Source organism: Diplodia seriata, assembly GCF_021436955.1.
Source record: "Diplodia seriata strain FDS-637 chromosome Unknown scaffold_4, whole genome shotgun sequence".
Lineage (NCBI taxonomy): Eukaryota > Fungi > Ascomycota > Dothideomycetes > Botryosphaeriales > Botryosphaeriaceae > Diplodia > Diplodia seriata.
The window spans coordinates 3,142,850-3,167,291 of NW_027117311.1; the positions used below are offsets into that span (position 1 = coordinate 3,142,850).

Here is a 24,442-nt window from a genome sequence, read left to right on the forward strand (position 1 = left end):
AAATGTACAGGCGGAGATATGAGCCTTCTAAGCCCTCATACGCGGGCACTTGAAACGACTGTCCAGACATAGACGTGACTCTCCAAGACTTCGTATGTGAGCAGTGGATAGAACTGTCCAGAGGTGGAAGTAAGCTTTAGAGCCGTATGTATTAGCTACATTGCCCTGTTGGCTTATAGAGTGAGTTCCATGGTGGTAGCGGAATGAAGAACATAAGCATGGTAAACGAACGTGTGGTTTTCATAGCCAACCACGACTTAGTCGTAGTAGAAAGTTTGCTTTAGATGTTTGTACTGTAGGTTCTGGAAACTGCATGTAGTTACTATCGTTGTTGAATGGTTTCCTTTGCCATTCTACGTGAATGCGAATGGCAGGCGGTTGCGATCTTACATATCAGAGAATGGAAAACTATGCGCTTATTCCTCATTCTTGGCCATGAGTCAATATGTCACCTCTGCTTGGTTGTGGTGAAGTCATTCACTTTCACAAGTGGTTGCCTGGTGGTTGTCGTGAAAGTGATTGAGCCCCTTCCCGATTAGGCAATCTCACTCTTCCATGCTGTTCCAAAGCGAACAAACACATATCGCCGTAGCAACAAGAGGCCACCTGCACCATAAGGTCCCTTCCAATCTAGCAATTCTCGCTTAGTCTATATAAGATCTTTCCTCTTCAGCCTCTACCAACTCCGACACCACCAACAACGACAACGACAACAACATGAGCTCCACCAACGCTCTCCCCACCCCCTTCAGCAGCCAGTGGCGCGCAGGCCACTGGCAGGCGTCGGACTATGCCAGTCTGGCGCCGGCCCAGCGGCTGGCCCGCCTTAATGACGTGCTGGACAAGGCCCACGATCACCACGTGGCTGAGAATGCCAACGACCAGCGGATGTTGGACGAACTGCGCACCAAAATGAACGCGCCGCCGTACGTCAGTGCAGCTTGGGTGAGGGAGCAGTTGGCGGCTGCCCCTTTGCCGAGAAAGAAGAAGAAGAACAGGAAGAAGAGCAAGAAGGAAAAGAAAGGCAAGAAGGAGGACTTCTCAGCTGTGGCTCCCAGTCTCCTCCCGGAGAAGGGTGCTCCTGCGGGACCGTCTTCTCAGACGGCTCCTGTAGCTACCCCTGCGGAGGGCGGTGCCGGTCTCGAGACCGCAGCGGAGAAGTTCGGAAGTTCGAAATGTAAGTCCATTCCCCCCCCCCCCCCCCCCCCCCCCCCCCCCCCCCCCCAAAAAAAAAAAAAAAAAGGCATTGATATGAACACAGCCCGCTTTTTAAAGTACACAAAGCTCCTAGTGGCTTCCCAGAAAGCACTGCCTCCTCCTTCTCCAGACGAGACAAACTTCCTACGGGAAGACCTCATCAGCGACACGGCGCGCGCTGTCACGGGCCTAGCCCACGACAACGAGTTCCCGATCAGCCACAGGGCTGGTGATGGCGTTCCGGTGGCCCTAGTAAACATCCCACAAGGCTCCACCATCTACCAGGAGCATGCCTGGATCACGCTTCCGTTCCCTCTCAACCCGACCGTCATTCTGTGCCAATACGACGCCCTCTCTGCCCAAGAGCAGATACTTTACGACTCTCTGGGCCACAATGTCAGCAGCGAATGCATGAAACGGCAGTTCCCTACACTCATGAGCACACACCCCAGCGCCCTCGACCCGGACACCAAAGAGCATGCGATCATTGCAACCTGGCTCACGCACCAGGACCCGGGAGTACATATCCCAAACGCTCCCACCAGTTACCACCAGGACAGTAGAATATACCCACACCTCCTGGAGCACGCCCGCCATTCATGCTCTCCAAATTGCCACCTTTTCCACGACGAGCGATACAATGCCCTAGTACTTCGCTCTGCCCGCGCCATCCCTCGAGGCGAGCCCATCACCTACTGTCTGATCGCCGACTACCCGCTCTTCACGCACGAAGCGCGCGCCATCAAACTCCAGGAGCAGACGGGCTACTCCACCTGCAAGTGCAACCTCTGCTGCTCGATCCTCCCGGCCCCTGCAGCGTCCGATTCCACCACAAAAACCTCAACCAAGGGCAAGAGCAAGAGCAAGAGTGGCAAGGCCAAGGACACGGCCACCTCCACCAACCCCGACGCCATCCCGCTCATGAAGCGCATCACGATCGAAACCCGCCGCCAGCAAGCCGCCCACGCCTGGTCCGCCTGGTGCGCGCTCCGCGAGCCCTTCTGGTCGGCCTCGCCGTCATCGCCCACGCACCCGGATGATCACCTGCACGCCGTCGCGCCCGGCGGCGAGGACCGCCCGTCCGCGCGCACCATCGACGCGCTGGCGTCGCGCCTGGACGCCCTCCTCGTCGACAACGACAACGGCGGCGTCGCCGTCAGCCCCATGCAGGCGTGGCTCCGCAGCGACGCCTCGCACGCGTTCGAGGACGTGGGCGACGACGCGAGCGCGCTGCGCTGGGCCGAGATGGAGCTGGAGGCGGGCGCGCTGCTGCTCGGGCCGGGCCACGAGGGGTGCCGGGTCGCGCAGATGAGGATCGCGCAGGTGGCCGAGGGGCAGGTGGCGAGGACGTTGAGGATGGTGGTGGGCGAGATTGATCGGATGGGGGCGGCGGCGGATGAGGAGGAGGCGCGGGAGGGCTCGGGGCTGTAGGCTGCGGAGGGACGGGGACGGGGACTTACGACTGGGACTGCGGGTGATACTGTGCCTGTTGCTGGAGAGGGAGAGGAGTAGACGGTTGGATGTCCCGAAGAAGACAGGCGGGGGGTTGAAGGTTTGAGGGCAGATCGGGGAGGGACATTCAGAGCAGATGGAGGTAGTACGGATTTCAGTGTTAGCCATCTCCATGGCAAATGTTTGCCTCTAGATAGTAGCTTTCACTGCAAACTCCACATTTATTCAACTTCGTGGTGGCAGTCAGCAGCATCGCGCTTCATAGCCAAATTCGGATTCATTTTGTATGTTCCACATACAAGCTTAGCCTTCCAGAACGAAGCGCCCCCGTCATCTCACTTGCTTCCCAAAGTTTCGACTGCATCTGTTACATCTTGCTCCAATATGTCCCATATGCTTGGTGCTTTTGGCTCCCAGCCGAGCACAGCCTTGGCCCTTGTCGCGGCGGTTCTCGCATTGCTCGCAAACATGTATCGCCCAACCAGTGGAAACCCAAGCGCGCTCATCATTCCATCTACGCGTTCGAGCGGCACTTGTACCGGCTCTTTCTTCCCCACCAGCCCCTTCTCGTACAGAATCCGTCCAACCGCCTGCGCCAGCTCGAGCTGCGATGTTTCCTGGGTCGTGGCATGGTAGTAGCCCTGCAAAAGACAACATCCATCAGCGACCATTCCCCGAGACGGGGGGATGAAGTAAACAAGAGAGAGAAAAAAAAATACTCACCTCCCTCCCCCAAGCCGCCGCACCATCTCCGCCATCCAAACTCTCCACGGCCTTCTCCACTAGTTTCAAATACAACCCCATCAAATCCTCCAAATGCACCCAACCCCTCCGATTCTGGCCCTCGCCGACGAAAAACGCCGCCCCAACACCCTCCGCCTCGCCCGTGACGCCGAGAATCTCCCTCACAAACCACGGCATGTACGCGCTGGTCTTCCTGCCGACGCCCAACCCCCGCCCGTAGATGTCCGGCGGCCGCATGATGGCGGTGCGCACGCGCACCGTCTCTCGCTCCTGTTCCTTCGCATCCTCCTCGCGCCTCCACGCCTCGTACACGATGCGCTCCGTCTCGCCGTGCAGAGGCTCTTTCCAATCGGTATCGTCTGCTGGAGGGAGGAAGACGTCCGTGTTGTCGGCGAGCGAGACGTCGGAGTAGATGCGCGGGTTCAGCGTGCCGGCGGATGATGGTGATGATGCTGACGAGGATTGGTAGTCGGAGAGGATGCCGGTGCCGGAGAGGTGGATGAGGTATTTGGTCTTTAGCTTCATTGTCGTTTTCGAGGTGGACCCGTCGTCCTGTTGAGGGGGAAAGTGTCAGCCTTTGGCGGATCCAAATTGAAAATATAAAAGGGCGTGGAAATAACCTTCTTTAGACCTCGAAGCAGCGCGCGCAGCGAGGGTGCGTGATCCGAGTTGCCGGTGTGGACGACGACGTCAGCGTCGCTAATTGCCGCGGCGGTGGAGGGCGCATCGAGGCTGTCGTAATCACCACGGATGATGTTGGCGGCGGGGTAGAGGTCGGAGAAGGTGGGAGGCACGGTGCGCAGGAGGACGGTGTAGGACCAATCCGGGTGCGCTGTGTAGAGGGTGTGGAAGACGCTGCCACCGATGTAGCCCGTCGCGCCAGTTCTGATCGGAACTTGTGAGCGACGATTCGTGAAGCCAACGCGTGAGAACGAACCTACAGGAAGATTTTAGGAGCCATTGTTGGTTGAAGATTGAGGAAGGTGAGCTAAAGAATTGAGGGGAAGTGGTTGGGTAATAAATGAGAGGCACGTGTAAATCCAAGCTTTGGATTGTTCCCTTGATATCTCTTATACATTTCTTGGTACAAGGATTGCGGGATACTCTACACCATGGTTTGGCTTTGCTTATTAACGCGGCTGCATCGCTTTGCAAGATTTTGGCCGTTGTTCGTCCGCCGTTACCAAGATGACGTTCTAGCGTCGATACCAGAAGCGAGAAAAACAGGCAGGTGGCAGGAGGCAGGAGGCAGGAGCAGCGGATCGTTGCTGCCACCTGGTGCATGGAGCGGGGGAAGGATAACGGTAGCGGCAACATAGGCTCACACAGCATACAGCCCGCAGCCAGTAGCCAGTAGCTTACCAAACTCACGTAAGAAGGCGCCATTGGAGGTCCGCGGAGTTGGTGCCTTAGGCCACACGCCGCGGGAGCTGCCGACAACCGCGGCTGCACCACGCCCGATGAGGAAAAGCGCCGAGCCACACACCCTAAATCACAACTTCGAACAGCGCAGCTCGCCGATGATGTGCGCAACTGCGCAAGTGAGCACGACGGCCCGTTGCTGCCACATGCGCCCATCGCCTTATGAACGTATCCTGCAAAGCATGGTGGGAGCGAGAAGCGCTCCCAGGCCCTTCGGTACCATTTTCGCCAGCTCGTTCCTCCGCTGGCCCGCTCAGGGTCCATCGACCTCGTTAGATGCCCGCTGGACTGACGTGCGCAAGAGGCGTTTTCCAACCGGTGCGGGGGCGGATGGCGGCAGAACTTTGACGCTGGTGTCTGGTGAACTGGTGGTCCGAGCGCCGGTTCCCCGCGATGACCAAGTCACTGGCAAACCATGAATTCCAGTCATTCATACAAGCTGCACTGGTCCTTCTTTCCATGACTCCAGCAATCTCAAGGAATATACCTAAATGCCGGATGCCTATACCCCAGCCCAGCAACCTCCTCATCGCTCTTCCCCACAAGCCGATGGTCCCTCCTACCGCGCTCGCGCTGCCGATTCTCCCACAGGATGTACGCGATGCCGGCCAGAGAGAGGAAAAACGCGGCAGCCTGCGCCCCCAGGTTGATCGAGTGTCCGATCGGGTAGCGCGGCGAGTCGCTCGGCAGGTACGTCCATGTCGCAACCACGGCACCCAATGTGCCGACGGACACGATGTAACCGCTTGCTACGGCGCGTACGGCAGGGCCTGCGGCGTCTGAGGGTTGAGTTAGTACTTTTTCTTTCTCGGTTTTGTAGATGCGACGAAGTGGGGAGCGAAGGGAAAGAAAAACATACTGTTCAAACCCCAAGACAAGAAAGCCGGACCACCGGGAAAGACGCCAATGGTGACGAAAAAGACAGCCATATACTTAATATTCGGGCTCACCCCATCCGCACGCAGCACGGCGAAGCCGACAATTCCAACCGGAGCGAAAAGCGCGAGCCAGACGCCACGGCGGCGCGTGCGGTCCGACGCGAAGGCGACGGCGATGGCCACCAGACACGCTAGCACGTACGGCGGCACCGTGTGGAGTTGTGCCTTGGTCGCCGTCCAGCCCAAGTCCGCCAGCAGCGTCGGCATGAACAGCGAGATGCTCTGCACCGTGATGTTGATGAGGAAGAAGCCGAACGCGCACACGTTGTTGTTGACGTTGAACACGGCCCGCTTGACGTCCTGCAGCGTCACCTTCTCGTTGACGGCCGAAGACTTGTGGTCGAGGTAGAGCCGTTCCGCAGCGATGTAGCGCTGCCTCTCTGTGAGGAACCCGCACTCTTCCGGCTTGGTGGCCATGAGCCACGGGGATGCACCGCCAACGAGCAGGGTGATGAGGCCTTCGAAGAAGAAGATGTTGCGCCAGGTATGGATCGGGGTGGCGGCGACGCCCCACTGCGGAATGCGCCTGCTTTGCTCAGCATCAAGGTCCTCTTGTTACACGCTCAGTTACTCACGAGAGACCGGTCGCCAAAAGCCCGCCGAACGCGCCGGCCATGGAGGCGGCGGAGACGAAGATACCGATGCGGAAAAGAAGCTCCTGGCGGCGGTAAAAGCAGCTTAGGTAAAAGGCGATGCCCCTGGACCAACCCAGCTATATCAGCCTCTCTTTAATGACAGACTTTTGGAACGAAGTGATACTCACGGCATAGTCCCGCCCTCGAAGACGCCCAAAAAGGCACGTGCAACCATTAATTGCGAGAAGTTATGCACAAATGCCGTGCAAAGCGAGATGAGCCCGAATCCGGCTACCAAGAAAGGGACTGTCGAGGGACGCCATTAGTGACCCAAGAAATTCTGATACGAGCTGACGTGCAGCTGCGATGGGGGGATATGTTCGCTTACTCCACCAGCGAGGACCGACTTTCTTGAGCACAATGTTGCTGGGAACCTCGACGCTGTGCAACGTTAACCCGACGACGCCCAATCCACCCATCGAAGCGGGGAAGAAGAACATACAGCATGTAAGTAACGTAGAACACTGTCAAAGACCAGTTGAACTGGTATCCCACAAGCTGCAGATCCTTGGCCAAACCCTGTATGCGCGCGTTGCTGCGTTCGGGTTACTTTTCATTCGGAAACGCACTGATACGAGATACCATCTGTGCACCCAACAGGCGGGGAGTACTTACCCGATGTTCGACCTGATCGAAGAGTTAGTGAGCGCATTCAGGAAGAAGACCAATGCCAAAGAGCAGCAAGGTTTGAATGTTGAGGAAGAGGAAGGGAAAGAGACCTACCGATCTAGGAAGCATAGCAGGTATAGAAGCGTGACCAGCGGTACCAGATGCCAATCCATCTTTCGCCTTACCGCGCGTTCCTCCTCTTCCGTCCATGCCGGTTCCAGCGCATCGCCGGATGACCTGTCGCTCTGGACGGCATTCTCGACCTCCAGGAAATCCGGCTTTTCCGCCGCCATGATGGCTATGTCGCGAAAATGTGCCGTCGAATTCCGTAGCCGTTAGAGTTCTTACTGGCGTTGAGGAGCAGGATTAAAAGAGGATGGGCGTCTTAGACCAACGCTAGCTGAAATGTTTGCTGCCTGTGTAACGATCGCACCAACTGGACGAAGTGACGACGGGCGAGGACGTGAGGAATATGTACGGAAAGCCGGGGAGCAGGTAGGTGCGGGGGGAGAAATCACTTTCTCTGCGGCGGGCGATTGTATCAGAAAAAGGGCGACAAGCTGGATTCCTGCCGCCTTGACGGGGTGTTCGTGCCCTTGTAAGTGATCCTCGTTACATGCGTCAGGACGGTGGGGTTAGCGGTCAAGCTCCCTGCTTCCTCGGCTCCCTTTTAAGCAGGACCTTTTCTCGAGGCCAAGGCACGAGGTTCACGGCGAAGAGGAGTGAAGCATGCGAGAAGTGCGGAGCAGAGTCGCGGCAGTTGTCGGCAGGGCCGGATCTTGCTTTTCGGCCAATGTCGAGGAGTCAGTGGCAGAGGCGTGTAAAAAGGCATTGGCAAGTGTGCCGTCATTGGATTGAAAGATGCTTGGTCGCGGCCACCTCCTATAGGAAGCTAGCTGAACGATACTGGCTTTCCGAGGTCCGAATGCCGGCATGGTTTGCTCACTGCCTGCGTGCATTATGGACACTGTGCCGCCAGCCAAGGTGCAAATGTGGGGGATTTGGAAAAAAGTTGGGGAGAAGTTGAGCGTGCCAATGCTTGGGGGGCAGGGTTGATGACTCTAGCTGTCGCAGCGTGCTCGCTTGGCAGACTCTAAAGACAGTCGAATGGCGGCAAAGGGGGCGTCCAGAGCGGCACGAGATTTGCTGGCAGCTCCGCCATGGTGAGCGAAGCGCAATTGCCGGGCCATGGCAGACTGCGGGGAAAGAGGCTTGGGGCACGCGGAACTTCCCCGGACGGAGGCAAAGAGCCAGACTGCGCACGTTGCCCACGACTCTTTCCTCTGCTGAAGGCGCTGGTCGGAGTTTGTAAAGTCGTAGGCGTTTCTGTTGGCCCGAAGCTAGTGCGGCTTCTCGCTCGCTTCCTCTGCTCGAGCCTGCCTATCGGGTCAGTAGTTGCCGCAGCTTCTTTATCAACCACTTAGATCGCGCGGGGAATTGCTGACCGCTACAAGGAAGCTGTCTTGATCGCCAAACGATATCGCTTCCGGATCGATTTGCATGTTGAATGCATGCTTAGAGGACATAATCAGTGCATGCAAGGGGATAAGCGGGAAGTCAACCGGCCGGTCTTGCGTCATGTAGGCACCTCCGCTTTAGTCCATTCATTCCTTGACCATTTGATGCACCGTAATATACTGTACACGATCCAAATAGAAACGCAGCCAGCACGCACCGCGAATTTCATCCCAATCAGAACAATTTCCGAATGGACGCGTATATGCAAGATGAACCCCACGGGCGAGGTTCATAAATGGCCCACTCAATCTTTTGCGCGCCCTTGAACGCCGACAAACTCCGGCCCAAAACACGTCCGTTTCTTATGCATCGCTGGACAACCAAAGAGAAATCGAAAGGCCGTCATCCCGTTTTATCGTGCAGTATCCTCCTCCTCCTCCGCATCCGCGGCGATCTTGTACAGCTCACATCAGCGGCCGCAGCTTAACAGTGCCATGCCAGCTGTCATCGCCGCAGCGACGCAACCAAGGTCCACCCAGCCGCCAGACCTCATCACCGCGCAAACGCCTGTTGTGCCTGAGCCTGCTGCATCTGATACTTCCGCGCATCCTCGAGCTGCTCCTGGAAGCGCGCGTACTCGCTCGTCCACACGCCGACCCAATAGCGGCCCCAGACGGCGAGGTCCGCCGCGGCGCCCTCGACGCCACGGCTCCAGACAAACAGCCCGACGACGACGACGGTGGCCCAGAAGACGAGCTTGAAGGCGAGCGAGATCCAGAAGACGACGGCGCGGTACAGGATGTTGAGGATCTTGAGCGAGACCAGCAGCACGATGACCAGCAGCGTGATGGACGCGATGTCCGGGTTCTTGGAGACGTGGTCGATCAGCGGCAGCAGGTGCCGGTGCAGCGTCGTTATGATCGAGGATACGGGTGCTAGTAGCGATGACAGCGCGGCGCTGGGGATGCTGTTGCTGCTGCCGTCGCCATGACTGTTGTGGTGCGTGAGGAGATACGTTGCCCAGTCTGTTTGCCGGCGCCAAAACATGCGTGCGTAGGTTAGTTGTCGGAATTCCTATTGTATGGGGGGCTGGGACGGCCTCGGCAAGTGCGAGGCGGGGGACACGTGTAGTGTTGTAGGAGTCGTGACTTGCCTTGAACGACGTCCATGATGAGCGTGAGCTGCGTTGTTTTCGAAGGGGGCGGTAGGTTGCGCGCCGTTGCGTCAGCGGGTAGGCTTCGGTTGCCGTTGCGTTGCCGTTGGAAGCCGGGTGGCCCGCGGTCGGACGTTGGGTGGTATTGCGAGAGTGGTGTCTGTGTGTTTGGCGGTGTGGTTGCGTTGTTTGTCGTGGTCGCTCGGGGTTGTTGATCCTGAGATCGGCGGTGGAGCTTCCGCGCGTGAACCCTTTGATTCTCGTGCCACCCCCCGTGCCCCCTTCGCTGTCCCTTCGCGAACAAACCCAACCACCGGTCTGTCGGTCTTGGCGCCCGAGCGCGAGCACGAGCAAACCGATCGTCCCTTTGACAGAGGCTCCCGACGTCAGCGAAGGTCAGCACAGCGCCTGCCGCTCAAAAAAGATTTCGCAGCACTTGTCGCGACGTGTGCGAAACAAGAGCGCATCCGAGTTCTAGACCACCGCATCTACATGTGCGTGGGCTGCTTATGCCTGTCCTGCTTATCCGCCTTCCTAATGCGGCAATCCCCTTTTCCCCGTCAGGAAACAGCGCTCACGCACCAGGTAAAGGAAACAAGAAAAAAGAAAGAACAGACAACAAGAAAAAACAACAACGGTCTCTCTGTAGCTGCGTCGCAGAGCGCTAATCGAGCATTGGCCCTCGGCCGCTATCGATTGGCGTTTCAGTTAAATTGCGCCGTCGTGCAGCCACGCCGTCGATAGGCTTGTTATCGAGAAATGACGGGAAAGTAGAGCTGGTGCTTACTAAGCCCTGGCAAATGATCCCCATCATTTCCTGCATCTCTCATCAGATGCATCGCGGCTCGGTAGCCGGGCGATGATGCATAGCGAAATGAAACAGGGACCGCTGATGCGCTCCAATCCCGCCGTGTCGAGCCCGACGATGCTCTCTGCCTCCTCACTCGCTCGCTTGATCTACCCGTTCCCCATCGAACCCCGGGGCCACAGCGAAAAGAGACGACCGACGTGATGCTTGTTGCAGCTGGAAGACGGAAGAAGAAGGCGTGCGGCTGATGAGCTGGGCGGATGTGATCGACAATCGGCTCGACGAGAGAGTGCCACGCGCTCTTCGTCCATCCGTGCCCCCACGGAGCCGGCTGCAATAGGGGAGACAAAGAGCCGCAGTATTATTAACGACTGCACATGTACTCGTTGGCAAACTTGGAAGATAGGTCACGAGTCTTGAGCGAGATTTGGCCGTTTGCCTCCCTGTTCGGAGCAATGCACCGCATCTGTCCAAGGCTGCTTCTGCTGGTGTGTCAAGGTGCCCTGGGCGGGCTTGCCCAGGCAAACCGCGTGGAGCGGGTGTTTTTGTGGAGAAACGGCGTGCCTGGCTCCCCGTTTCCAAACGCGCGAAATACGGTGCGCGACACGTGGGAGGAGGGCCGACTCGGTATGAGTGTTGAATTTTGTTTCATTTGTTAATTACAGATGAATGAATTCTGTTGCCGCTGTGGCCATCTCCAATACTACGTCCGCCTTGTTGCGCTCCAAACCGGGTCTGTGTTCCGGAAAACAGAGACAAAGGAGAGAAGCCGTTGCCGGCGCCTCCCCTCTGCCTGCCAATGTAACATGAATGTGAAAAGAAAGGGGGAGCCGGGATTTTGTTCGGTGTTTGGAAATGTGTTGCAGGTTGTGACCAAGGAATCCGACGACCTGCAGATTGCTTGCGCGTCTTCCTCTTTCGGTGTGCGTGCCGCCGTCGAGCCCCTCATGAAGAGAAATATCGGTCCAACTTCCTTGTTGTGGTATCTTCTCATGTCGCTCGTACAAACGCCGTAAAATAGAAGGAAAAAAGAATATGATCATCCCATAAGCCCGTGGTATAAGCTAAGTATGTACATTAAAAGACATAACGGCCGTGTGAAATTTATGAACAGCAAGAACAGTACAAACCATGGCGCCGTTGGTGGCTGGCCGCCTGTCGAAGGTCGGGCCGCAGACGCTCCGGTTTCGTGTTCGGGTATCAGCTGTCCTTAGATCTTGTCGATATAGTTGTTGTTGTTGTTGTTCTGTTGGAATCCAAAGTCAAAATCCGAGGCTTCAGACAAAGAGGGGTAATGTACGTGATTGTTGCGCTGTGACACGGACTTTGGCCTTGTGTGCGTCGGTTGCGTCGGATACTTGGGTGATTCGTTGCTGGAGGTTGGCGAATACGGCGTAGGCGGTCGGTCTTGCAACGAAAGGCTTGATTTGTTTCGGACGTGTTCCTGGGCCCTCATGCCGGGTTCGGGAGTGCGGCTAGGCTTTGGCCGATAGGAGTACATGGGGCATTCGTCCTCGAGCTCCTTCTCAGTCAGCTGGCTAAGTCGGCTTATTTGCCGGCTATGGCGATTTCGGCGCGAGGACGATGGCATGCGAGTAAGAGCAGGCGCAGGCGGTTCGGGCAGAACGTTGTACTTCTCGCGCCACTGAAGCTGCTTGCTCGGCCTGCGCCACGATTCGAACTCGGCGTCGTCCAATGGCGTGACGGCTCTGGAGATGATGGAGGAACCGTGCGATTTCTTTCTCCGCGTAACGTAGATTAAGATGCCGATGATGAGCAGAGCAGCGCAACCGCCGAGAACAGAACCAAGGATGATGGCGAGGTCGCGGTTGTTCTCGGAAGCCTGCACATCGCCGGAGGAATTCTCTTGCATACGCGAGGCGTCCTGCATGGTCATGGAGATCCAGTGGACACTGCAGGTGGAAAGCAGGAAGGATGGCGAGATGGAGCGAATGGTCCGGCTTGCTGGTGGGTAAGCGGCCGGGTCGCTGATAAGAGCGCCTGGTTGCAGAACAGGTCGAGCCGGTCAGCGGAAGGCGCCTGTGATGAGCTGGGCCCGTTGGTTGGATGGGCGGAAAGGAATGGTGTTGCCCGTGGGATAGAGGGCCGCAAGGAGGAGCCCGGCTCGGACGTCCAGTGGGGATCCAAGTGGAGGCGGGGAGCGTAAGCAGGCGTCTGGCGGGGGACTGAGCTAAGCTCTCGACTATGCTCAGCCCGACGATGGCGGGCGCAAGAAGGAGAGGTCAGGCGTCGCAGGTCAACGGTGGGCAGGGAAGCGGGTCAGCATCGAGGCCAATTGGCGAGGGTTGATACAGTCATGCGCAGAGCTGCTGCATGGCGTTCGTTCCACGGAGGCTGGCAGGACGTGGACGGGGCGCGGGCTCCAGGCAGGCGGAGAGGACGGGAGACACAGCAGATTTAGTACGGCAGGGTGGTGGGACGCGAGGGTACTTCAGGGCGATCCGATCGGCAGCGAGCGCGCACATTAGCCCAAACGGCGGCTAGCATGATAACGCAAGCTGGATGCTGGAAAGGCTGCAAATGTGCGGTGAGGGCGTTAGCACGGGATTAGTGCTTGGCTGGGCCGGATGGAGGGCGGGCGGAGGGTGGTGAGCAGGGGCCGCTGCGCAGAGCCGTGCCTGGCGCCCTGCGAGGAAAAGTTGCCGACGACGGGAGGGCGTGCGCATGAAACCCACGGCAGTCAGCCACAGATGTGGCGCCGCCCAATCGCCGGCTGTTCCTGTTCCTGTGCAGGGACCTGCGTCTCAGGGGCACCGCTCCACTGCCTGTTCTGCGCTGCGCGGCCGCCAGCCTGGCTGCTGACCACCCCTCCGCTGCCGCGCTGCTGCGCTGGCCGTCGCCCGCAGCTGCTCCGGCGCCCCGGCAGGCCATCTGCGCCGGCGTCGACGCTGCGCCGTGGTAGCCATTGCTGCGCGGTCGTGGCGGGAGAGGTGGACGCGCCGCCGTTGGACGTCCACGCGAGATTGAGGTGCACCCACTGGCCTTACGTCGCGCGCGTGCCGCCCTTGGGCCCCGTCGCACGCTGGCTGCAGGCCCCGGCCGGGCAGTTCCTGGGAGCTAGCCGTCGTTTGTGCTGCTCCCATGTCAGCAGGATGCGCCGGCGCTGCGCTGCTCCGACGGCGCCCAGACCACAGCGTTGCGACTCCACAGCCGTGTCGTGCAGCCGCAGCTGTCGCCGCATGGCCCTGGGTTGCGGTGTATGACTTGACTTGCAATCTACTGGAATCAAGCCGTGGTCACACGCCCACTAACGACGTGCCTGCAGCTCGCATCTCAGAGGCCTAACCCAGTGCCGCCTAGGACGCCGCGGCTGGCATGCACATCATCATGGACTCCCCTCGCTCGCATCGCTGCCGGCTGCCGGCACGATTTGAATAACTCTGCCCGGAGCAGGCTAGGCTGGCAGCGCGAGCCGTGGATGAGACGACGCTCTTCGGTCCGCTCGACTGTGGCAAGCTGCAGCAGCTCCACCGAGCCTCGAAATGGGCCCGGCAGCCTACAGCTGCAGTAGTTGTCAGTTAGCCTGGGCTCGGCATCGTGTGCGACGGTAGTGCTAGGCAGTTGGCGTATTACCCTCCGCTGCCATCGCTCCAACCAGAGGTGACACCGGCACCGCAGCAATGGCAGTCATGACGACTGATGCTTTCTGTCGGGCCAGACGCCGTGCAACTCGTGTTAGCAGATCAGTCCATCTCTGACCAGGGTTAGGTCGAGCATCGCCCCAGCGCTAGGCACCGCACGCGACGCAGTACCGCGAGCCCGCAGCGCGGGGTTGACGATGGCAGCGCTCGCCAATTCGGGGCCAACCGGCACTTCGCAGCTGAGCGCAGCTCCATATCGCCGGTAACGCGTATACACACGGGGCGGCCGAGGGCGAGGCGTTGGGGCTTGGGGTCGCGGACTCCTCTCCAGCGCCTGACGCGCCTGAGGAGTGAGGCCAGACTCGGTAGCGGGCGAAAAATCGTCATGAAACGATGCTAGATGCGACTCGTCTAACGACATGGGGCTGTAGAAAAGCAGAGGGGGATGCGCCGCCACAGCTAGGGCGCGGGTACTTCCATGGGGTTGCCTGCTGCCATGAGCCGGCGGGCTCGACTTTCGGGCTTTGCACGACTCGCGGCGCCCCGCAACACCCAAGTGCCGATCTCGCTGCTGCCCGTTTTGGGAAGGCAGCGCCGGCCGACCATCATCATCATCTCTTGACACCACCACCCAATTCCCACCGCGGCTCCACCCTCTGCCGTCTTTTGTCCGCACCGCATGTACACTCGAGCCAACAAGCCTCCGAGCGCCTCCGCCCCAGCACTAACGTCAGATGCGGTCCTCGCGAACGCAGTAGCCGCAGTCAGGCACGCCTGTCAGCGCCAGTGCGCCCTTCTCGAAGGAAGCCCGTCGTAAGTCCGGCCGCTATACGCCAGACCGCAGACCGCAACAACACCCGATGACATCCGACGGCGAGCCGCCAACGTCGATAAATCCCCCCATGCGCCTCTGCCGGCCGCTCCACTGCAGTTCACGACGGCCGGCGTACCACATTATGACTGGGGACGGCCCCTCCTGGACCCTCCTCAATCAATGTGTTTCCCGTCCGTCGCGTCGTGGAGCGACGACGCCGCCAAGCCATTCTGCAAGGCGATATTGCCCGAACCGACCGTGGCGGGCCGCGTATTGTAGCTTCTTCGGCTAAGTTCGTTTCCGCTTCAAGGGCCTTGCTCCCCCACATCGCCGTATCGTGAGACTCGCCGACACAGACAGCTTGACGGCGCTCGTTTGTTTCTTCTGCCCGCCGCCCGCCCGCTCGCTTCCAGGACCCTTTTCGCCGGGTCACCGCATCTCCGTCGCGCGATATGGGGACACGGCAGCTCAGGTTACCCGAGCGAGCGTGCTCTGTGTGTGTGCGTCGTGTGTGCGTGTGCGCGTGCACCTCCCTTTTCTCCTCGCGGAGAGAGCCGCCACCGCTTGCGCGCTCGTGCGGGCGTTGCTCCATGCTTCCCAGGCCTTCCCGCAAGCGGCAATGACTTGACGCAGGATGCGGCGACGAGAAGCTTTTCTTCGAGGATCTGTCATCAGCGAGCACATGCGGTGGGCGACAGATCGCATCTCCGTTCGAATCCACGTTGATCGTCATCACACCTCCTGGAGAGCAGCAAGAAGATTTGCGAGAATGCCTCCTCCTCCTTCCGGCCTCAAATGGCGCGTGCACTCTGTTCTACCCAGAACGCAAGGCGAACGAGATTCCGTCATGCTACGTAGGGCCCCAGTTAGAAAATCCCACATGATCTCCTTTGGGTCCTTCTTGCGCCCACTCCGCCAGAAAAACGTCAGCTCGACAGTCTTTGAATCCGGTGCATAAGACGAGGCACATCATTGCGCGAAACCGCGCATGCTCCGAGCCGTCCCGTACGCTTCCGTACCTGGCTAACGCGTGTTCCTGACTCGCTACACGCGTATCCACAAGGCCTGGCCTTTCTCTCCGGGGTGCCTGAAGAACTGACTGCGACACACGAGGTTGCTGTTTGATTGCCTAGTTTGAGTTCGGGCGGGCATTCCCGTTCCCGAAGCTACTGTTTTTGTCGCCGGAGTTGTGTCGTGAAAAATGTCCGAAAAAGTTCAGGTTGCGAGAAGCTGCCATTGTCGGACTGGGTGACAGGGATAAATATTGAGAACTCGTAAGCACGAAATCACGTTGCCGTCATGATGCTCTCATCAGAACTGTTCCAAGGTATCATTTTCTATGCCGTGCGGACGATATCGGGCCGTGGCATCTCCGCTGTCTCACGGGAATTCCTAATCTAAAGTAAGCCAAGCTTGACCTTGCGCTTACCGGTGCTCTCTTCCTGCTCGTCGCTGATCCTAACCATGACCTTTTGGAACAACTCGAGCTTCAAGTTCCTGCTGCCCGACACAGTGAGGACGTAATTCTCGGCGTCGAACTCGGCGTCGGGCTCGGGCACCGCAAGGTCGCGGAGCCTGATGAGGCTCTCAATGCCGAACCGGGGCACGAAGACTACGATGCCGTTGGTGAAGATCCTCATGACGAATCCCTCCTCGTCAACGACTCGTCCCTTGAGTGCCTGGCCCACATAGTACTCGATGCTTGCGCGTCCGGCGAATTGTGCATTGCGGTGGCGCACGTTGATGTTCTTGCAAATTCCCTCCAATTTCGCCTTGCTGTGCAGACTCGGGTCCAAAGGTTCGTACTCGATGGCTGCAGCGAGCTGCCTGTGCGCCTCCAGATCTGCGTATCGACGGATGGGACTCGTGAAATGGGTATAGATCTCGCTGGCAAGACCGTAGTGGCGGAACTCCGGGTATGCCTGTTGACCAGCACAAAAGTACTCGGCCGACATCATGCACCTCGTAGCCATGATACGGACGAGGGTGTTGAAGAAAGGCTCACTAGAGTCCACGCATGTGTCGAGAGAGTCTGCGAGAGCCTTAGAGCTATCGACGCGAAGCTCCAAACCCTTCTTGACCTTGAGCTGATTCGCCAGTTCTTCGAAGTTGTTCTTCGGAGGAGCTGCGTGGCGACGCAGGAGAGCGGTTTGCGGGAATGCTTCGTAGTTCTTTTGGGCAACAGTAATGTTGGCGAGCAACATGAACTCTTCAACAAGCGAGTTGGTATCCAAGAGTCGCTTCGTTTGAACATCCACCGGGTCCGATGTCTCGGACTCTGTTTGGACCTTGACCTCAGGACTCGCTAGGTTCAGCGCGCCAGCATCGTAACGCTTCTGTTTCAGCTTTTTTGAGAGCATCAGCAGCGTCCTCATGCCCTGGGTTAGATCGTCCTGCTGTGACTGGTCGTCGATACGGAGCTGCGCCTGCTCATAACTGAAAGCTTCGCGGGAACGAATGACGGACTTCGTGAAGTCAGCCGAAACAATCTCGGCATCTGGCGTGATCTCCCAGAGAACTGAAAATGCGTAGCGCTCAACGTACGGCTTGAGCGAGCAGAGGTCTGTACCGAGGAGCATGGGAAGCATGTCAATGCGCTTGTCCACGAGGTAGACAGTCGTGCCCCTCATGCTAGCTTCCTTATCCATGGCATTGTTTGGCTTGACGAAGTGCGAAACATCGGCAATGTGTACGCCAATCTGAAAATTACCGTTCTCTAGGCGATGAGCGTGCAGAGCATCGTCGATGTCCACACAGCCTGGCGGATCGATACTGCAGACTAGCAAATCCCGAAGATCGCGTCGACCCTTCCAACCAACGTCATCCTTGGTAGCCGGGACCCTCCAGTCATGGCCCTCAGGTGGGAGGCAATCGAGCACAGTCTTCGGGAATGGCCTATACTGGACGTCGTATTCCAAAAGCAGCGCTTCTGTCTCCGCACCTTTAGACTCGAGTTCGCCTAGTGACCGGACGAAGTGACCCATGGGATACCTCGATTCTCTGTCCCAAGAATCGATCGTAACCAGCACACGCTTGCCAAGCATTTCGCCCGCCTGACGCGTGCGGACCCTGATCTTTGGAATACGCTTGTCCATGGGAATGAGGAAGACCATTTGCTGGGCGCGGTTCTGTTTCGCCGTAGATTTGACGGAGTCTCTGTCGACGTGTCCAACGTACTGCCTCCAGTTCCGCTTTATGACGCCTACCACGCGTGCTGTTGGTTGCGGTCGGCCTTCGATGTTCTTCCCCTGCACTCTTTTGACCTCCTCTTGCAGAGCTTTTCTCTCCCTCTCGGTAATAACCGCCTCGCCTTCTTCCACATCCGCATTCTCATTTTTGTTGAAAGTCTCCTCCTCGATGATCTTCGAAGACGGAGCCTTCCATTGGTCTTTTGGCAACACTTCAACTACAACGACGTCTCCTGATACTGCACGATTGCTGTTTTCTCTTCCGAGCACTAGTAGTGACTTCTCAAAGGCTGGTACGTGCACTGAACCCTCGAGGTAATTGTACGGCGACACATTGAAGATGCCTTGGTGCAATGTTCCATTCTTCACGCCAGTCATCATTTTCGAAAGGGTGTAGTACTGAACCACATTAGCTTATGACCATGCCGACACCCGGATAACGTACCTCTGGGTAGAGCCACTGCCCCTGGCTCGCTTTGGTTTCCCGCTGCTCTTGGCCAGCAGCCACCATGTCCAATAGTTGCTCCGAATCGGGGAGACCGGAAACGTAATCAGGCACTGTACCTCGTCAGCATGCCGGACCAGTGGAGGCCGAGGTTTGAGAACGTACACGAGAGGGCCTTGAGACCCTCGGCCTTTGCCTTGCGAAGGTTCTCCCTGTCGTCGCTCAACATGACAACAGAGGGGCATTTTGCTGCGCCTGCTCGTGACTTGGTAGCTTGCTGGAGATGCTCGCCGTACCACTGCACGGCTTTGCGCACGGCACGGTCATTCCTGTCGTTGATGGTCTCACCCTCGGCCCGAGTGACGTAGGTCTCTAACCTAAAATCGTTGAAGAAGACGTAGAAATGCTTGCCGTCATGCTTGGTCAGGCTAATGAGGCGGTTGTAAAGAGGGGCTGACTGATTCTTGACCTCCTCTAAGACAGTCTGTAGAACAATCACGTCGTGAAACGCAGTTTCGACCTCGAAAAGGTCCATTCCAGTGAGAAAGGCATTGGTGTCAGGAATGAGGTAATGACCATTTGGGAAGGTCTTTGTGCCGGCTGGTTTTTCTGAAAGCACAAACGGTGCCACTGCAGGATCATCAGCATTCAGCAAGGGAAGGGCAGCACTACCCTGCACGTACCCTTGCCGTTGTAGTCTTTGGGGGCGGCGTCCAAGCATGTTGAGCAGAGTTTCGACGAGCATGGGATGTCTTGCCGCAAGTAGAGCTCCCTCACGATCTTCTGGACCTTGCCACTTCTGGTCGACCGCACGTAGACCTTGCTGGCAAGGTTGGGGGCGGCTGGATCGGCCCCGAACGACCGCTTGAGACTCGTCATGGTGCGAACTGGGCTGCAGGCTCTGCGCTGAGGGCGACGCAGTTGACGAGCTCGGCAATGATGCAGGGTAGTCGGAGGTGCCTGTCGCAAGTCGCGGCCGAACTTTTCTGGAAGCGCGGCGGGTGTTTGCATGTGTTTGCGCGCCAAGAACGCACGGACTCGGCCGCGGGCTCTGCGGCGTCACTTTCGTCTTGGGCCTGTCGCCGCTGGACTGCATCTCTACATCGACAATCTGCGCCGCCGAACCCACAACGCGCCCCGACCCTGCGCGTCTTCTCCGCGCATACCTGGCGTGCAATCCAACGACGGGACCTCCGTTCTGCGAACTCTCACCACCCGTAGTTCCACAACCGCAAACAGACCATCATGGACTACCAGGCAAGCTCTCTTACTGGCACTTGATGCGCGGACTCACTTGCTGACCAATTCACAGAACCGCGCGGGCTCCAAGTTCGGCGGCGGCGGCGTAGCCTCGCAGTCTGCCACCAACGCTGACCGCCGCGAGCGTCTCCGCAAGCTTGCGCTCGAGACCATTGACCTCGACAAAGACCCTTACTTCTTCAAGAACCATGTCGGCAGCTTCGAATGTCGCTTGTGTTTGACCGTCCACCAGAACGATGGCTCCTACCTCGCGCATACCCAGGGTCGTAAGCATCAGACCAACCTGGCTCGCCGTGCCGCGCGTGAGCAGAAAGAGGGCAAGGACAAGGACCAGTTGATGCCCGGCATGGGCGCCAGTGGCGTGCAGGTCAGGAAGAACGTCATCAAAATTGGACGGCCAGGCTACAAGATCACCAAGATCCGCGATCCTCTCACCCGCCAGCACGGCCTGCTCTTCCAGCTACAGTACCCCGAGATCAATCAGAACATTGTTCCCAGGGTCCGTTTTATGAGTGCCTTTGAGCAGAAAGTTGAGGAGCCGGACAAGTCTTTCCAGTATCTACTAGTTGCCGCCGAACCCTACGAGACTTGCGGATTCAAGCTACAGGCCCGCGAAATTGACCGCCGCGAGAACCGCTACTGGACCTGGTACGACGAGGATCAGAAGGAATTCTGGGTTCAGATTCTATTCAAGACTGAGCGCGAAGAGCGCTACAGCGGTGTTCCGGGCCTTGCCCCCACCGGCCCGAGGAGATAGGCCCCTCCTACTTGTCTTTGCGGATCAGGTGTTCATTGGCATAGTCGGCGTCCGGGGGAACAGGAAAGCGTTAGGCTGCAAATCAGCCGCAATGGTCATTGTAAGCATAGATACCTTATACACGTGCGGAATGCAATCTGCTAAGGCTTGTCTTTCGTCGTCCACCCAAGACATCACATGTTTCAGTGCCGCTGCTGTTGTTTGCTGCTGGCATCGTTAAATTGCTGAGGGTGATACAATGCTTTCCGCGCGTCAACAGGCATGCAATGCAAACCGCCGTCTGGCGTTTCGACAGTTGCATCGTACGTCATACGCATGCACAACGATCAATCATACGAGTGTAACGACCGTTTTTCATCGCATCGCGGAATCGCTGCTAACATGTTTGATGAAGCGACCCTCCACCTGACCATGACTGCCAGATTGGGGGGCCGCGACGCACAGTCTTGGACCAGCCTGTCTCTAGCCCCACAGAGTACTCCGTGAGCAATCACCTCTCAACGTCTCTGCATGCAGCCTACCGCAGGTAAGATCAACAGCCGCAGTGACACTGCGCATCGCCTCCGCCAGTCTGTTCAACGCACCTATCTTGCCAAGTTCTAGAGCGCGATGGGAGGATGCGCACCATGACAGGCACCATCGATGGTTGTGGGACAGAGCTGCAGACCGGGAGGCTTCACGCGATCAGAGTCAACCATTCGCCCCAAGCTGCGTTCTGACCGGCCTCCCAGAACCTTGGAATACTGTACAAGCGCCACTTCTTCCGCAGTTTTTTTGACATGAAAATTTCATCAATCAGAAGGCCCACCCGCATCCGTATTCCCACATCCACTGTCAGTGTGCATCGGACATGAGCTGCCAGTGGCGCGGTTTCGGGCCGCACCCAGTGTAACCCCGTCCCTTGGCCCATATGCCGTTCTCCTCGTCATCATCATGAGCTAGGTAGTCGGCGGCGACGAAGATCGGCTTGAATAAGGTCACTCCGCCAACGCTCCCCATCCACCTGTCATATGAACCAGGGGCCCGCTCCAGACCCACCGTCTTCTGGAGTCCGGCGGCAAGATGAGGCGGCGTCGTCTCTTGGTATCCGCGATCAACGGCAAACCTTGGCATGCGTTTATACCCTCGTTCTTGAGCAAAGGTCGCTATTGGCTGTGGTCAGAGCGCTCGGTGCGACTCTTGTCGCACATATGTGTGAGACTGAGTCCCGCTAACGGCGCGATAGAGATCCCCACGGGCCAAGATGGGCCCCCACCGGTCCGCCGGGGCGAGCAACGGTCCTTCTGAGGGCCAGGCCAGGCAGCGGTGCAGGCGCGGCGCGCGCCGTGGACCTAGGTCATCGGCGGCGCTGTTGCTGACTTAGTATGCAGGGCACCCGCAACTAAAGGCGCGCTTGCAAGGCACTGCCGCTGACACGGCGCTAGAGGATATTGGGCCTATATGCTTTGCTGAGTCTCAACTAAAAGCCGGTGTTACATCCCTAACGCCAAGGCAGGCCAGTCTCGGTGCTACGGCCATGTTTCCTTTTGGCCAAGAATGTCCTATAGCGAGGCTGCGCAGCGTGGGTCTGCAGCGCGGCGCTTGCAGAATTGCAACCAGGCGCGACGAAGATCTGCCCCGGCATCGCTCAGACATCCGGGGGCGCAGCGATAGGCGTGCAGATGGCAGATTGTTGGGCAAGGGCCGGAGAAAGCCTGGCGGTGTCTTTCCCTGCCCAGCAGCTGCAGCGACTACTGCGCGTCGAGGGCCACGGCGGTCAAAGGATGCAAACACACCGCCAAACTTGTGCCACCGGCCCTGAGACAGCCAGAGCTTGACAGCGTCGGCGACGATGAGTGGCTGCCGGCCTCACGAGGGACCGGTTTCTGTGCGAGCTGCGCTCCCAACGGTGTGAAGCATTCCGGGTCGTCGGGAGGTTTCTGGGCGCAAGGTTGACGTCTGGCGGCTGCGAGGTATGCGGGCCCCGGCCTTGTGCGCGCGGTTTGGAGATGAACTCGGGACGGCCTTCCGCACCATGACGCCGTTTGCTTCTCCTCGACAGCAGTATCCTCAGTCGAAGGCTGCTGCCACCGAGGGCCCGCGGCGTCCATCCGGATCCGACAGCACGGCGACGCGGGTCAGATGATGCCGCTCGACATTCCTTCCCCTTTGGGCGGGCGGTTTAGCGCGCGGCGACTGACTCTGGCCCCATGCACGCGGCGTTTCGAGCTGCTGCCGCGGCGCCAGAGGCCATCCGCATACGCATACGGGCTCGCGGGGCTCGCGGGGCGGCGGCGGTAGCATGAGCAGCGAGGGCGGCGAGCATGAAGAAGCGGGCGCGCCGGGGGGCGATGCTGCTCGCATGCTCTTATCAGAATGACCAGCGCGGGCCGTATCCGCAATGCTCCATTTATTGCCCGCCTGGAGGAGTCACAAGGACGGCCGAGCTGATTCGCTGCCGTCATCGCCCTCAGGACTTCTGCGTGTGGCGCATTGTGCGCGCTGATTGGCCCGCCGGCCAAGACCCTGCAGACGCAGACACCAGATGACTCCCACACTCCCAGCGTCGCACAGGCCTGGGCCGCCTTTTGCCTGGCCCGCCTCCTAGCGTGCGTGCTCTTTGAACATCCCAACCTCGACGTCGAGATATGCAAGGCAGACTCCGCGCCCCGCCGCCCTGGGCATCGGCGCCGCTGACCGCAAGTCTCCAGAATGCGCGGCCCCGCGAGGAGCTGGCCTGCGCGCGCGCCCGCGACGGCCGCGCAGCAGCGGCGGCGGCGGCAGCAGCACCGGCGCCGGCAGAGCAGATGGCGGCAATGGCTTGGGTGTGGCTTGGGCGCGGGCGGGAGCAGATGCAAGATCGCAGCACGACTCGCACGCCGGCCGCGGACGGTAGATCACCGCCGTGCAGCGCACTTGCACGCGCCCGCCTGAGGGTACGGCGACGCGGCCGATCTCTCGTGTCGACGACCGATCCATGCTCCCGCCGGGGGGCGCATGGCTTGCCCTTAGCTGCTTACGGACGGAGCGCAGCCCGCCTGGACGCGGCCAGGCTGAGCAGGCTGGGACGGTCGCGATGCTGCTTTGGGCGCGTCGAGCGGAGCATCAGGCAAGCGGGTCGGGCGACTGCGAGGCCGAAGAAACCCAAACCGTGAATCCTGTCGCTAGGCGCCGCGCTGATTTGGCCGGCGCGCTGAACCCCTCATGGCGCCGGCGCCATGATGCTGCACGCCCCCAAAGCATGCCGCTTGGCGCAGGTGCTTGCGAGCGCAGCGGTTCCGATACGGCTGGCCGGCGCGCCTGCAGCCTCGTCCATCATACCGCGCTGCAGGTCATCTGGCGTCGCGCTCTTGACGAATCCTGCGGCTTGATTGCTGCATTCCCCGGGCAGCTGAGGGCGCGGATTCCACTTAAGCACTCGCACACCCGCCTGCTGCCCGCGTCGGCTCGACACACCCTCGCGCCGACGCAACTGAGCCCCCAGCTCTGGAACGAGGCGCTGCGCTTGGCCTCAGATCACGGGCGCTGCCACTGGCCTCGCTTGCTTCCGCCCGCCCACGCCGTTTGGGCCCGTCGCCGCGTGTCGTCGGAACGCCCGCAGACGCTCTCGCCGCAGCACCCCCGTGCCCCCGCTACGCGCCCGCCCTTGCAACACAACTCTGGAGCCGGCCGCCGCACTCCCGCACCAGGGCCCGTGGCGCCGGCTGTTCGCTCTTCAGCAGGGCGCCATTAGCCGCAGCGCAGGCAGGCGGATGCTGGCTGCTACGTACATATTGCCTCCGGCCAAGCTCGCTGCCACCGTCGCTCCCGCACCCGTGGTGCCGCCGCGCAGTAGAGCCGCCCGCCGCCGCTCCATTTGAGCGCGCCCGAGCCCAGGCATTCCTGTCCTCCAGCAGCAGCACTCGTCCGCTTCGGCCATCGCGCATCCGGCGCCCTCCCGCCCCGCGACCTCGGAGATTGCTCCGCGTGGGCAAAGCCAGC

The 24,442-nt window shown here is 59.2% G+C and overlaps 7 protein-coding genes across 7 annotated transcripts; 2 read left to right on the top strand and 5 right to left on the bottom strand.

The window, feature by feature from the left end:
* Positions 1-717: 717 nt before the first annotated feature.
* SLS55_004832 (uncharacterized protein) lies at positions 718-2,628 on the top strand (the record flags this gene model as incomplete). The annotated part of the gene is made up of 2 exons (XM_066776284.1): positions 718-1,177; positions 1,292-2,628. The coding sequence occupies 2 exons, from the start codon at positions 718-720 to the stop codon at positions 2,626-2,628; spliced, it is 1,797 nt and encodes a 598-aa protein (XP_066634165.1).
* Positions 2,629-2,984: 356 nt separating this feature from the next.
* Positions 2,985-4,354, bottom strand: SLS55_004833 (uncharacterized protein; the record flags this gene model as incomplete). The annotated part of the gene is made up of 5 exons (XM_066776285.1): positions 2,985-3,084; positions 3,142-3,290; positions 3,652-3,945; positions 4,014-4,278; positions 4,335-4,354. 5 exons carry the CDS (start codon positions 4,352-4,354, stop codon positions 2,985-2,987), a joined length of 828 nt encoding a protein of 275 aa, XP_066634166.1.
* A 1,252-nt stretch (positions 4,355-5,606) lies between these two features.
* SLS55_004834 (uncharacterized protein) lies at positions 5,607-7,290 on the bottom strand (the record flags this gene model as incomplete). The annotated part of the gene is made up of 4 exons (XM_066776286.1): positions 5,607-6,279; positions 6,831-6,923; positions 7,004-7,015; positions 7,112-7,290. The coding sequence occupies 4 exons, from the start codon at positions 7,288-7,290 to the stop codon at positions 5,607-5,609; spliced, it is 957 nt and encodes a 318-aa protein (XP_066634167.1).
* Positions 7,291-9,007: 1,717 nt separating this feature from the next.
* Positions 9,008-9,624, bottom strand: SLS55_004835 (uncharacterized protein; the record flags this gene model as incomplete). Its single annotated transcript, XM_066776287.1, has 2 exons — positions 9,008-9,529; positions 9,619-9,624. The coding sequence occupies 2 exons, from the start codon at positions 9,622-9,624 to the stop codon at positions 9,008-9,010; spliced, it is 528 nt and encodes a 175-aa protein (XP_066634168.1).
* A 2,002-nt stretch (positions 9,625-11,626) lies between these two features.
* SLS55_004836 (uncharacterized protein) lies at positions 11,627-12,313 on the bottom strand (the record flags this gene model as incomplete). Its single annotated transcript, XM_066776288.1, has 1 exon — positions 11,627-12,313. One exon carries the CDS (start codon positions 12,311-12,313, stop codon positions 11,627-11,629), a length of 687 nt encoding a protein of 228 aa, XP_066634169.1.
* A 3,916-nt stretch (positions 12,314-16,229) lies between these two features.
* DIS3 (exosome catalytic subunit dis3) lies at positions 16,230-19,344 on the bottom strand (the record flags this gene model as incomplete). Its single annotated transcript, XM_066776289.1, has 4 exons — positions 16,230-18,419; positions 18,466-18,578; positions 18,631-19,095; positions 19,149-19,344. 4 exons carry the CDS (start codon positions 19,342-19,344, stop codon positions 16,230-16,232), a joined length of 2,964 nt encoding a protein of 987 aa, XP_066634170.1.
* A 60-nt stretch (positions 19,345-19,404) lies between these two features.
* Positions 19,405-20,482, top strand: sap62 (CWF complex protein sap62; the record flags this gene model as incomplete). The annotated part of the gene is made up of 2 exons (XM_066776290.1): positions 19,405-19,434; positions 19,778-20,482. 2 exons carry the CDS (start codon positions 19,405-19,407, stop codon positions 20,480-20,482), a joined length of 735 nt encoding a protein of 244 aa, XP_066634171.1.
* Positions 20,483-24,442: the final 3,960 nt, after the last annotated feature.